The 13,121-nt window shown below is 40.5% G+C and overlaps 3 protein-coding genes across 3 annotated transcripts; 2 read left to right on the top strand and 1 right to left on the bottom strand.

Annotated features, from left to right (window-relative positions):
* Positions 1–6,169: 6,169 nt before the first annotated feature.
* Positions 6,170–7,825, top strand: B0H65DRAFT_423148 (major facilitator superfamily domain-containing protein; the record flags this gene model as incomplete). Its single annotated transcript, XM_062824438.1, has 4 exons — positions 6,170–6,263; positions 6,334–6,562; positions 6,618–7,430; positions 7,489–7,825. 4 exons carry the CDS (start codon positions 6,170–6,172, stop codon positions 7,823–7,825), a joined length of 1,473 nt encoding a protein of 490 aa, XP_062683634.1.
* A 572-nt stretch (positions 7,826–8,397) lies between these two features.
* Positions 8,398–9,962, bottom strand: B0H65DRAFT_423026 (chaperonin 10-like protein; the record flags this gene model as incomplete). Its single annotated transcript, XM_062824432.1, has 3 exons — positions 8,398–9,342; positions 9,468–9,576; positions 9,631–9,962. The coding sequence occupies 3 exons, from the start codon at positions 9,960–9,962 to the stop codon at positions 8,398–8,400; spliced, it is 1,386 nt and encodes a 461-aa protein (XP_062683633.1).
* Positions 9,963–11,340: 1,378 nt separating this feature from the next.
* Positions 11,341–13,121, top strand: B0H65DRAFT_422714 (Nitrilotriacetate monooxygenase component A/pristinamycin IIA synthase subunit A; the record flags this gene model as incomplete). The annotated part of the gene is made up of 4 exons (XM_062824415.1): positions 11,341–11,416; positions 11,629–12,607; positions 12,664–12,841; positions 12,897–13,121. 4 exons carry the CDS (start codon positions 11,341–11,343, stop codon positions 13,119–13,121), a joined length of 1,458 nt encoding a protein of 485 aa, XP_062683632.1.

Here is a 13,121-nt window from a genome sequence, read left to right as displayed (position 1 = left end):
ATTTTCCTTTAAATATATATTTTAGTATATTCCTCATTGAAAAATCCGTAGTTTTTAGCTCTAAATACGTAAGCCCTAACGATTTTCTATTAATTTTACTATCCTTCGATGAAATTAATACGTATTTTATTCTCTTTGTTTATTGGAATAATGCTTCTATTTTTAAAAATATCGATGTATTTATTCAAGAAGCTCTTTAATTGCTAGGCAAAATCGGGATTATTATCATAAATATTAATATTTATTTTGGAGGGGATAGAATTAATATTATTAAATTTATTTAACGTATAAAACGGAACGTTAAAAGCCTTTTTTCGAATAGTAATTTCTTTATTATTTTTAGTAATTTTATCGATATATATAGTATATTATTTAAGAAAGAGGCTAATTTATATTTTAACGATTAGGTAGGTTATATTTAATATATTAAAAAATATAGTTTTTCATTAATTTTAGGCGAAGGATGTATAATTATACTGATTCGGGTACTTACGGGAATAAAAAGGTTATTATTAGGGTAATTGAAATAAAGAATTATTTTATATATTTTATTATTTACTATAGTATTTGATAAATTATAGAATTAGGCGTAGAAATTATACATAGGACCTTTATTTTAATAAGATTACTAATTATTAAATTGGGCATTATAATATATTTAGAAAGTATTTAATCAATTAACTATAAGGATAATATTTCTTTTAGCGAATATTTTAGTCATTAATATATTTTTTCCAATTTCTTCTCTTTTAAAAAAGACCTCTCCTTATACTTTTATACCAAAAATAGATTTAAGAGAATAAAGAACGGTATTAAAATTTATCTTTACGCTATAGCGGCGAAAAAAATCAGTTCCTAATAATATATTCAGACTAAGTTCTTTATTAATTAAAGTAAATATTTAGAAATAGCCGTCAATTATAACGCTGTTTACCTTTCCTTTTATATAGAAATTAAATTTAGTAATAGTATTAATAAATATTTTCAAATTAATTCCTTTTATAATATTCGGCGGGATTAATAAGTACCGAATATTAGGTAAAGATTTTTGAATAAACGTACGGTTTACTATAGTTAATAAATGAACGGAATTAAAATATATAGTAATTATGGGAATATTAGGGTTCGATTTAATACCTCTTTATAAATAGGATGTAACTTTCTTTAAATTTAATTTTCTATTTTATAAAGCGATATTTAGGATGATTTTAATTATTTACCCTTCTATAAAAGTAAATAAATAATATTACTTTTTATATTATACTTCTAATAATTTCAATTTCCGTCCGTCGGCTAATATTAATAATTTTAATATAATATTTACTTCCTTTACTTTACTAACCCAATTTAATATAGCCTAAAAGCTTTCGGTAGTTATTATTCGATTTTTAAACGAAGGATTAAATAATTTATTAAACGTTTGAATTAGCTCTAAGCGTTTAAGAAGTATTATAAAATTAGAATCGGATAATAAATTTAGTAATAGGAGTATAATGTAATCGTTAAAGTTAGTACTTTTAACAGGAATAGCGTCGATAATAATAGCCGGAATTAATAAAAATAAGGTTGGTAAAATAAAGGATAGTAGGATATCCGAAAATATAATATTAAAGGGAGTTAAAGAACCGGTAAAATGAATAGAAAATTTATTATTATATTTAATAATAGAAATCTTTATATTAAATATAATTATGTCTTGTTCGAAATTATTTATAAAGTAGTTACTTTCGTTCTATAAGTAATAAATTTTATTATTAATATTAAAACTATCTATAAAAACGGTTATAGAATTAACGTAAGTATAATAATTATTTTTAAAATAATAATACTTTTCGAATTTTTTACCCTAACGATAATTACGATTACTATTATTACCCAAACAATTACTATCGTATTTATTAAATTTATTATTAAACTTCTTAAATCCTTTATTATTAAAGTAAAGTTTCGTATTACCTTTCTTAATAAAATTATTATTATTAAATTGAAAGCTTCTGTTGAAAAAATGTTTATTACTATCCTTATTTCCCTAAAAATTAGAATAGATAGCCATTATAGCGTTATTCTCCGTTATATCGTTAGTATTATTAATACCGAAATGAATTAAATACGGACCTTTAGTAAAATTTAGGAATTTACTATAAATAACTAAAAAGGATTTTTAACGGTATTAATATATTGACCGATAGAATAACCTTTACTAAATTTAGCGTAGTAAAACCTTAATTTATAATATAAATTATTTTAAAAATAAGTATAAAATTAAAAATTAGTATTATTACCTTATAAATAAACATATTTAAATAATTCCGTAGAGAAATCGCGCAAAGCCTAATCGTTTTTTATATATATTTCGATAGTAAATTTATTCGTATCGAATTACTTTTATATTTAATTTAATTTAATACCGAAAATACAATATAAAGCGTTAGTAATATAGCTAAATTTACTATAAAATTATTACGTTCGGTATAAAATAGGGTATTAATCTACTAAGAGAGTATAATATTTTATAATAATTATTAAGAATTATTAATTATAATTTCGCGACGTTCGTTATAAATAGGCGAAGCGTTATTAATTATATTAGTAAATAAATAATAGTTAGTATAAATATTAATTTTACTATTAATATAGATTCTTTATTTCTTTTTATCGTTAAGGGCGTTAGAGAAGAGGGTTAGGGTTAAAGACCGCGCTTAGGTCGGCTATTGAATTAAATACTAATTAATAAGTATTTATAGGATTTAAAACCCCTATACTAATTTTATTATTATTATATAAATCGTGTATTTAATAAAAATAAAATCTTTCCTAGTAATAGTATTAAAGAAATTTATAATACCCTTAATATTTCCCTTAAAGATTTAGCTATATATTTAAGATATTTTTATTAAATAGATATTACGTAAATAAACGTCCTATAAATCGAAATTATACCTACTGTAAATAACGGAATTCCTAGCCCTATTATCTAAAACTTTCCTATCGAGACCGAAAATATACTAAGGGAAAAAGAGTAATTAAAGTGTCCAAAAATATAATTGTAAATAAGCCTAAAAATACTATAAGGATTTCTAAAGCTTTTATTATCGCCGCTTGTACAATCGTCGTCGGATTTCTAAAATACAATCTTAAACTTAAAGGATAAAAAAGAGGGCTATCTCCCTATACCTCCTAAAAGCCCAACCGCATTTCTAATAACCGACCTCTTTTATTCTAACGAAAATTTATAGCCAATTTTAAATCAATACCTTTACTAAGCTATATCGTTCTTATTTACAAAATGCAATCGATTAATAAAATTCTAGAGAAATAAAATCGTAAACTAAACCTTCTTAAAAGAAATAAAAAAGAGGAGTATCAATATCGACCCTAATTACAATCCTAAATCAAAAATAACGAAGGAAATTATTAACCGCTATAAAATAAAAAGTATATTAAAGACTTTCTATTGAATTAATTTCCTACCTCTTCCAAAGTACTATAATAGATTTAACTCTTATCCCTTTAGAAAAATCTTTAAAATTATTAAAAAAGAATACCTAAACGAATATAAAAATAAAAGATTTTAAAAATACATTACTATTAGGAAAATAGGAAATAACGAAATATTTATTTCAATATAAATATATATTTATAAATTCGACCAAAACGGCCGGTTTTTTAAATATGAACTACGTTTAATTATAAATTTAAAAATATCGTATATAAAATATACGTAGCAATTTTAACTATTAGGTCGTTTTATATCCTAATAACTATAGCCGCTTACTTCAATTTCGATTTAATTTAGTATAATATAAAGAACGCCTTTATTAATACTATATTTAATAAAGTAATATTTATAAGGGTTCCCCCTAAGTATATTAACAAAAATTAAATACTTTAATTATTACGTATATTATATAATCTATAAAAATCTCCCCTCCTCTAATAGGAGGAATTTCCTAAAACCTTCGTAATTATAAATATAAACCCTCTCCTTATAAAGCCTAACATCTTAATTAAAGATAATATATTCCTTTTTTTCTACGTTAATAAGATTATTATTACTTATAAATATAAAAATAAAGAAATCGCTATAACTAAAGGAATAATAACCGCTATAGAAAGGAAATATTAATTAATAGATAGAAAGCTACTAAAATAATTCCTAAATATTGAAATTATTCGAAACCGAGAAAAAAAGCTAATTTAACTATTACAACGCAATTATATCTAAAAAATCGCGGAGAAAGGTAATATATAAAGAAATTATTTTTTATGCCTATAATTAAGGAAGAATTCCTATTTTACTAAAATAGCGTAGCCCCGTACGAAATTTATGTATATTAAATTAAAATCAATTCAATTCTCTATATCGCTATTACGTTACGACTAAATATAGCCTTCCCAATTTCTAGATTCGCTCAATTCAATTTAAACCCTAATCTAGTATATTATATAATTATAAATAGAATACTCCTCTACCTTCTAATAACTTAGAATTATACCCTTCAATTAAATAGTAAAGACTGCTAAAACTTTTATATTATAATTAATTCTTTATTTACAAACAATTCTCTTAATCCAAAGAATTTATAAATATTTATATTTAAATTATTAATCGCTATTATTAATTAGTATATTAATAAGTATAATATAATTATAATTTTATTTATAAAAGTTAAATTACTATCCTTTAATTAAAGAATTAAAGAAATGATTTACGTCCGCCGTTTCTTTAATAAATTTACTTTAAGATTCGAAAATTAAAAGGCTACGCCTATAAACTATAATAATAAACAAACGATACGATTTATCATAAAGTAGGGAATTCGGTTCGTAACCAAACTCAAATATATTAATATATATAAATATTAATTAAAGTAAATATCAAAAAGGAAATTAGTAAACGTAATCTACGTACTTACTAAAAAGTAGATTGTGGATAGCTTTATAAAGAGCTTCCTTCCTATAATATATTTAAAATTTATAGAGCAATTAGGATTCGTAGAATTATAGCGGCTATAAATTCAATTGCGAAAGCTTAGTAGCAGAAATATCGCTATAGGCCGCCCGAAGGGTATAGAGGATTCTATAGAAGAGGATTTAAATAATAAATCGGTAAATATAATAGTAAATATAATAAAGTAAAATTCTTACGAATAAAAGTTTAAAAACTATTGTAACGAGGAAGTAATTTGGGAATAGTATTATTTCTAGCTAGTTTTAGGAGGATTTTAGGGCATTTTAGGGTATATCTAAGTAGATCTAACGTAGTTTGTATATTAGATTTAAGGGGGTGTGTTAGAGGCTAGGTGATCTATTAGGCGTGTACGTGCCCAATTGGGCTAGGATATACGGGATTTATCCAAATGCTAGAGCTTCGAGTCTACAGAGCCAGTCTTACACACATACACACAATCAAGCCACGTTGAACCCATATCGATTATTACCCATAATATCACAGAAACCGGCTCCTTCTCGGACAAGACACCCTTCTACCCAGGCACATCTCGAGTTCCAGGGTCCAGACAAACTTATGACCCCCAACAACAACACCATCACTCATCACTTTCACCAAATGCGGATCCCATTTGCAAATCACAGTTGTAATCCTGCAATCCACAATCTTCGAAGCACTCAAGCACGTTTTTGACCCAGTCTCTGGTGAAAGAGACGGAAAGGGTACTAGTCCTCACTATAGTAGAGTTAAACCCCTATTGCGTGCTCCCCTGGCATTTTTGCAACACGGTTGACCAACCCTTCTAGGGCGGATTGGCACCGTCCATGTCTGCCATTGTGAGCCGCGTATCTTGGCAAGCTGACCTCTCCGATTCCACGGAGACAGCACGGAGACGAACTGAACTGTAACATCAACCAGACCGGGACTTTCAGCGGTCTGCAACGTGAAGTCCACAATTCATAATCAGAGTGGGATTGTAGCTCATCGTTGGTGATGCAACATGGAGGGGCAGGATTTTCGTGCATGCCATGCATTATACGGCAGTGGAGGAAGGGGAGTAGGGAGGTGAAAGGAGGAAGGGATAAATACATTGGGATGTTTACATCTCAAGCTAGACCTTGGCTTTTGTCTTTACAGCATTGTGTCAGAGCTTTGATCCTCTTCGTCTGTCCCACAGACTTCCAACAGCAGGACGACCAGATACACAACGCCGACAAAATGGTGTCCTCCGGTCTCTCAGACGAGTTCCCTCCCGGCTTGCCGCACCGGGATATGAGTGAAGTCGAACCTCAAAAAGACCAGCCACATCCAGGTATGTCCAGTTGAAGCTCCATCTTTCTGTCTCTTCAGCATTGGAATGGAACACTAACACCGTCTTACAGTAAAATGGTACCGGTCATCAATGTTCAACATTACCATAGTCGGTCTCTGCAGTTTCTCCTGCCCTGGCATCTGGTCCGCCATGAACTCCCTCGGTGCAGGCGGAGCCGCTTCTCCTAATCTCATCAACGCCGCCAACGCCATCACTTTCTGTCTCATGGTACTCTCCAGCTACCTGTCCAGTGCGTTGATGTACTTTATTGGTGTCAGGGGTGCTTTGATCTTTGGCTGGTATATCCCTCCCCACATTTTCCCCAGTATCATCCCCTTTCTAACACACCCACAGCATCGGCTACGCCCCCTTCGCCGCCGGCCTCTATACCAACAACCGCTACGGCAACGAATGGCTTGTCCTCCTCGGTGCCGCCCTCTGCGGTATCTCGGCCGGCGTCTTCTGGGCCGCCGAAGCCTCCATCGCCATCGCCTACCCCGAGCCCTGGAACCGTGGCAAGGCTTTGGGCTACTGGCTCTCCTTCAAGCTATTCGCTCAGATGCTAGGCGGTGCCATCAACCTCGGTCTCAACGCCAGCAACGACCAAGCCGGCCAGGTGTCTTATACCGTGTTCTTAGTTTTCATCGCCATCCAAGCTACTGGCCCGTTTATCGGCTTCCTGCTCAACAGTCCCGACAAGGTAGAACGCAAGGACGGCAAGAAGGTGGACTTGACGATCACCCAGAATCCATGGTTGGAGATTAAGGCTACCACCAAGCTCTTCTTCACCAAGAAGTTCCTTCTCCTTCTCCTCTGGATCGGCAACGCCGTCTTCTCCGAGTCCGTCTTCTTCACCTACTTGGCCATGTGGTTCTCTGTCCGTTCGCGGGCTCTGGGGTCGTTGATGTCGGGCATTGTTCCCGTTATTGGCGGAAATATTCTGGGGTACTGGTTGGATCGGGATAGCATCTCGTTGAAGATCAGAAGCAGAGTGGCGTTCTGGACGCTGGTGATCATCCAGGGCGCGTGGTGGACGTGGGCGACGGTGTTGGTGACGAGGTTCAAGGAGACGAAGCCGACTTTTGATTGGACGACGCCTGGGTTTGGAGCGGCTTTTGGAGTGTTTGTGTTTCTGGCCATGGGCTTTCAACTCAACTATTTGTTTTTGTGAGTTTCCTCCCGGTTCTTTTTCTTCTTGGGTCTTGGGCTAACAGCATTGTGCTAGGTACTTCATCGTTCACAACATCGCCGAGAGCGATGAGGAGATTATCCGCTATGCTGCCCTCATCCGCGGTACTGAGTCCGCTTGGGAGGCTCTCAGCTACGGACTGGAGTCTTTGACTTTGTTCACTGAGGCTGGCGGTGTGTACATGAGCTTTGCCATCTGGGCAGTGGCCATCTACCCTGCTTGGCATCTGCTCAGACACTTCGGCGTTCATAGGCCTTTGGTTGGAGACGAATCATATCCGGCGATTATTGACCGAATGAATGAGAAGGGCGTCATTAGCTCGAAAACAAGTTCGGGTGATGAGGCAGGTAATGAAAAGACGGTAAAGGCTTGATGAGAGAGGATGCTACACAAAGATATCCCTAGACTAGGCAGTTCTCGTTGATATAATCTGTTCAAACGCAACATTTCGCTGCCAACCCAGTTTCATTCCACCTGTAATGCCTTGATCGTTCTTTGAAACCGGTACAATGCTTCTTGTAAGGTACCTCTACGTACGGGTCAAACGAAATCCCCGATGATGTGTGTATTTGCTGAAGGTACCTTACCTAGATAGGTATTCTATATCATGCACATTCCTTTCATCGAACACCGACCCCCAAGCTCTTTCACTTTGCACGAAGTGATGGTGACTCTTCCACCAAACGGTTCTACCATCACAAGCCAACGAACCTGAAGATGCGGTGCTTAAGGCTCACAGGTACAAAGCAGTTGATACCTCTATACTGACAAATATGGTATTCCAAACCTAGAGGTAGGTAACTTCTATGTACAAAGTACCCAAAAGAAATAAAGACTACCTAAAAGATCCCTGCAGTTTCCACTACAATTAAGCCCAAATCAAATGCCAATCCGTCCAGACCTTCACTTTCCTCTCAAGCCCCATCAGATCACGTTCACCCCAGCCTATTCAGCAACCCTAACTACCAATTTACCACCACTAATCTCTCCCCTCCTCATCCTATCCAGTCCTTTGTTGATACTCTCCAACCCTTGCTCAACGTCAATAATCTCTGGTGCCTTCACCAACCCCTCTGCCAACAGCCTCTCCAACCACTGACACAACGCCCCACCAACTTCGGGAACTTCATGAAACAGCTTGATCGGCACCGTATGGAACATGGTTCCCTCAGGTGCTTGCTGCTTCGGCAGACCAGTAAGACCAATCAAGTGCGCTCCCAGGAGGGTCTCTTCCTTGGGTGTACCCGGCGGGGAGGGTGGCGCCTCGCCGGCTGGTAGAGGAGGAGAGTCGATGTTATCGGGGGAAAGGGCGTGAAGCAGCGAAGTAGCAGATTCCCGACCGCGGGTGTCCACGCCAAAGCGGAGTTTGCCCTTGAGGTTCTGGCGGATGATCTGCACCGCCCTTTCAGGGTCGTGGCTGTCCACCAGCAAGTCAGCCTTCAGTACTTCATGGTTCGATAGCCTAAGGCCATGCTTCGCCTTATCCACTGTCGTCACGACCTTCAATCCCGCGAGCTTCGCCAACTGAATCGTCAGGTTGGCACTTGTTGAACTTCCACCCCATACCGCAACCCAATCCCCTGCTTTGGCCCTCTCATGAGAACGAATCCCGTCCAGGCATTCGGAGCGGATGTCCTCTGCTAGGGACTCCTGAGGTACGGATGAGCGGAGAAGTGAGAAGAGATCAGGGCCGGAGAGGATGGAGGAGAAGTCAACGCCCATGCACACGCCGAGGGAAAGGGCGGCAGCGACGAAGGCAACGCCGAGAGTGGAACCCTCTTCAGGGGAGAGGGAGGGTGGGATGCGGACGGTGTTGTAGTCGAAGGAGATGACGTATTGTTGGTAGGCGGCTTTGCGGAGGTCACGGTAGTCGGTGGAGATGGCAAGGACCTAAGGGGTGTTAGTGGTGCACCATGGGATGAGACCTTGACGGGATAAGACGATGGGGCGGGATGAAAGGTAAGGTAAGGGAGATGAAGGTGAGATGAAGATGGGATGAGATGAAAGCGACATACCCTATCCCGTGGCTTAAACCTCGACTCTTTCCTCGAAGTCTGAACAACTTCACCTGCCAACTCACGACCAGAGATGTATGGTAGTTCAGGGATGGCGAAGTTGAAGTCACTTCATGAGTGTTAGCAGTCATTTCCTCCCAAACATGGGACGATGTGAACCCACGGTGCCTTCCAATCAATGGGATTAAGCCCAATGGCCTGTGTCCTCACAAGAACATCGTGCTCCCCCTCTAATTGTGGGACGGGATAGTCCTCTGTGAGCTGGTATGGTTGCTTTGCCGCGTGCAGCAAGAGCACTGTCTGCTCCTCTGGTGTCGGTAGAGGCTCCATGTCTGTGGTACTCGTGCCGTTGATGCCGCTGCCGATGACAATGTCGTCTTCCGGTAGTTGCTCTTGCTGTTCAACGTGCTGTGCCTGCGGCTGTTGGACGTTTTTCGTAGGTGACGAGCTGTTTTTGCGGAGCTTCTGCAGGGACAAACGTTTGATGAAAGACATGATGTTGCTCAAGTCGCGGCTCAAGGTGCTTGCGTCATCCAGGGTCGAAGTGTAGCAATTGAGTAGTGTTTAAGTAGTGCGTCGGAGTACAGTACTGGTACCTGCGTGACTTCCGGCTCGTTGTTTCTGGTTTTTTGACTTGTTGTACTGTAGCAAACAACATGAAGGGTCGAAAGTTAAAAGAATTTATAAACCTTCTGAAACTGACGGGGAAATCGACGGCCCTGCCAGAAGGGAACTAGCCACCGATTGAACAAATCGAATCCAACACGAACACTCCGGACCATCTCCGTCGAGTGCCAGACAATTCGGTCTAGTGTTCAATTACGCCATCTCAGTCGGATTCGACTCAATTGATGTGTGCATCTCTTGGGAAGAGCCAAAGGCTGCCGTTGGGCAACCACCACAGCCCGTTGCCCACCTTGATTGCAGCTCTGCAGCTCAGGCAGTCTCACTCTGGTATGAAGGACAATGGACCCCCACTCTTGCTCTTGGTGCCATCATCGCCAACGGTAGAACGGGTACCGATAATCGGGAGCAGGGGCAAAAGCGCAAGGGGGGGCCGTGATGGCTGTCAATGTCCCGTCGGCAGCGCCAACATGAATCCCTCGGGTATCATTACAAAGATGCTATCGCCGTACAAGTGAGCCTAGCAAATCTGACAATGGGTTAGGGCGGGTTGCACAGTCCAATACTGGTTTTTTTGTTAGCTCGAGACCTTTGGTCAACTTCCCTAGGCCTTTTTACATTTAATTGATTCGTTTCGTTCCATGATCAAAGCGTAATCTCACCTTGAATATGCCTTGACGAATCTTATTAATGCCTTCTCGATCCGTACTTAGCCATTCAATTTGTCCTTATGAGGTTTGGGACAATTCGGGATGGATATCGTCCAATATACCAGGAGTACCAAGCTAACAAACAAACCAGCATTGGACTGTAGTGTCAGGAACAATGAAGCACTTGGCGAGAGGTCGGGGTTGCTGCCGTGCTGATGAGCACCATCCCCGCGTCAATCACGCAATCGCCACCACTCCCGGGCAACCGTTTTCGAGCACGACACCAGTAACGAACTCGGCAACACGGTAGCAATATCGACTATCACGACACTCTTTGACATCCTTGAGTGATTGATAGCGTCTTGGTAAAGCAGTTTGGGTGTCCCTTATAGTGGCGAATCGCCTTGGTCGTCGTCGTCATTGATCGTTTGTTGTGTTTGAATCTGGTGAAAGTCAACAAACCCCTTTTTCGGAAACCCTTGGCGACGACAGCTATCTCTGATTTCAGTGACTTCAACGACGTGCATCAATAGCCACTTGTGCGCAAAGTGAAACAAATCCTCACACTCCATTCACTGAGACCAGACACTTCAGCAGTCATGTCCAACCAAACAGGCGAGTCAGGCCAAACTAGGCCCAAGAAGAAGCTCATCATCAATGCCTTCGTCGAAATGTGTAAGTCGGCTATTCACTCCATGACCCACTCCGGCCTACTTGACCCCTTTTCCGCGCTGTAAATCATGGAGCAGGAAAACAAACAACACCTGGAACATGAAGCGGATGACCGGGTCGATGTGACTTCAACTTCACTTTGCCATCACTAACCCTGTATTCACCTTGAACACCAACGTCTACCATGAGACCAATCAACTGACATCCGCCAACAGGCTCCGGCCATCAATCCCCCGGCCTCTGGCGCCATCCCTCCGATCAGTCCCACAACTTCACTTCCGTCCAACACTGGGTCGAGCTCGCCAAACTTCTCGAATCCGCCAAATTCCACGGCATCTTCATCGCTGACGTCCTCGGCGGCTACGACGTCTACCGGAATTCCCTTATCCCCGCCATCGTCTCCGGCGCGCAATGGCCCGTCAACGAGCCCTTGTCGGTAGTCCCCGCCATGGCGGCCGCGACGAAATCCCTCGGCTTTGGCGTCACTGTTAGCACCAGCTACGAAGCGCCGTATCATTTGCACCGCCGCCTGGCGACGGTTGATCACTTGACCAACGGCAGATTGGGCTGGAACATTGTGACAAGTTACCTGGACAGCGCAGCGCGGAATATCGCTGGGCGAGAGAAGCAAGTGGCGCATGATGAGCGCTACGAACAAGCGGAGGAGTACCTGCGGGTGATGTACAAGCTCTTTGCGTCCTCGTGGCGGGACGACGCGGTTGTGCTGGATCGCGAGAAGGGAGTGTACACCGACCCGGAGGCTGTGAGGCAGATCAACCACGAGGGAAAGTTCTTTTCCGTTCCCGGGCCGGCGATTGTACAGCCCACTCCCCAAAGAGTGCCGCTTCTGTTGCAGGCTGGAACCTCCAAAGCCGGCAAGCTCTTCGCGGCGCAGCACGCCGAAGCCATATTTGTGAGCTCGCACGCGCCGCAGGTTTGTGCGAAGAATATTGCTGAGGTGAGGCAGTTGGCCCGGGAGAAGTTTGGAAGAGATGGGAACAAGATCAAGGTCTTGAGTCTGGTCACGCCGATTCTGGGTAGGACGGAAGAGGAAGCGAAGGAGAAGTTGGCCGATTACAGGAAGTATGCGAGCACGGAAGGTGCGTTGGCCTTGTTTGGGGGTTGGACGGGCATGGATTTGAGCAAGTATGGCGATGATGAGGAGTTGAGAGAGGTTGAGAGCAATGCTGTGAGGTGAGTTTGTTTCCTCCCGTTGAGAGGTGAGGTGAACGAAGTGTTAACTGGTTCAGGTCGACGGTGGACGCCTACGCCAGGTTCTCGCCGCCTGGCTCAAAGTGGACAAAGCACACCGTTGCAGAGCACGTTTCCATCGGTGGTAACGGTCCCATCATTGTCGGTACAGCAGAGCAGGTGGCTGATGGCCTTGAGGCCTGGATAAACGAGGCCGATGTTGATGGCTTCAACTTTGTAAGTGATCCTTCTCAGATATCCATGGACTGTACCAGAACTAACGCCCACTCAGGGATATGCCCTCTTCCCGGGGTCTTTCCAGGACATCATCGATCTTCTGCTGCCCGAGTTGCGGAAGCGTGGTCTCTTCTGGGACGACTATGCTGTCCCCGGCGGAACATACCGTGAGAACTTCTATGGTGCTCAAGGCCAGAAGTATCCGTTTGAGGAGCACATCGCGTCCAAGTACCAGTGGAAAGCCGGTGTACCATCTGAGGAGCACAAGATTCCGGAGTGA

This window comes from Neurospora tetraspora (genome assembly GCF_033439725.1).
Source record: "Neurospora tetraspora strain CBS 560.94 chromosome Unknown B0H65scaffold_3, whole genome shotgun sequence".
NCBI lineage: Eukaryota > Fungi > Ascomycota > Sordariomycetes > Sordariales > Sordariaceae > Neurospora > Neurospora tetraspora.
Note: the sequence above shows the minus strand (reverse complement) of the source record. Positions and strands in the feature narration are given on the sequence as shown.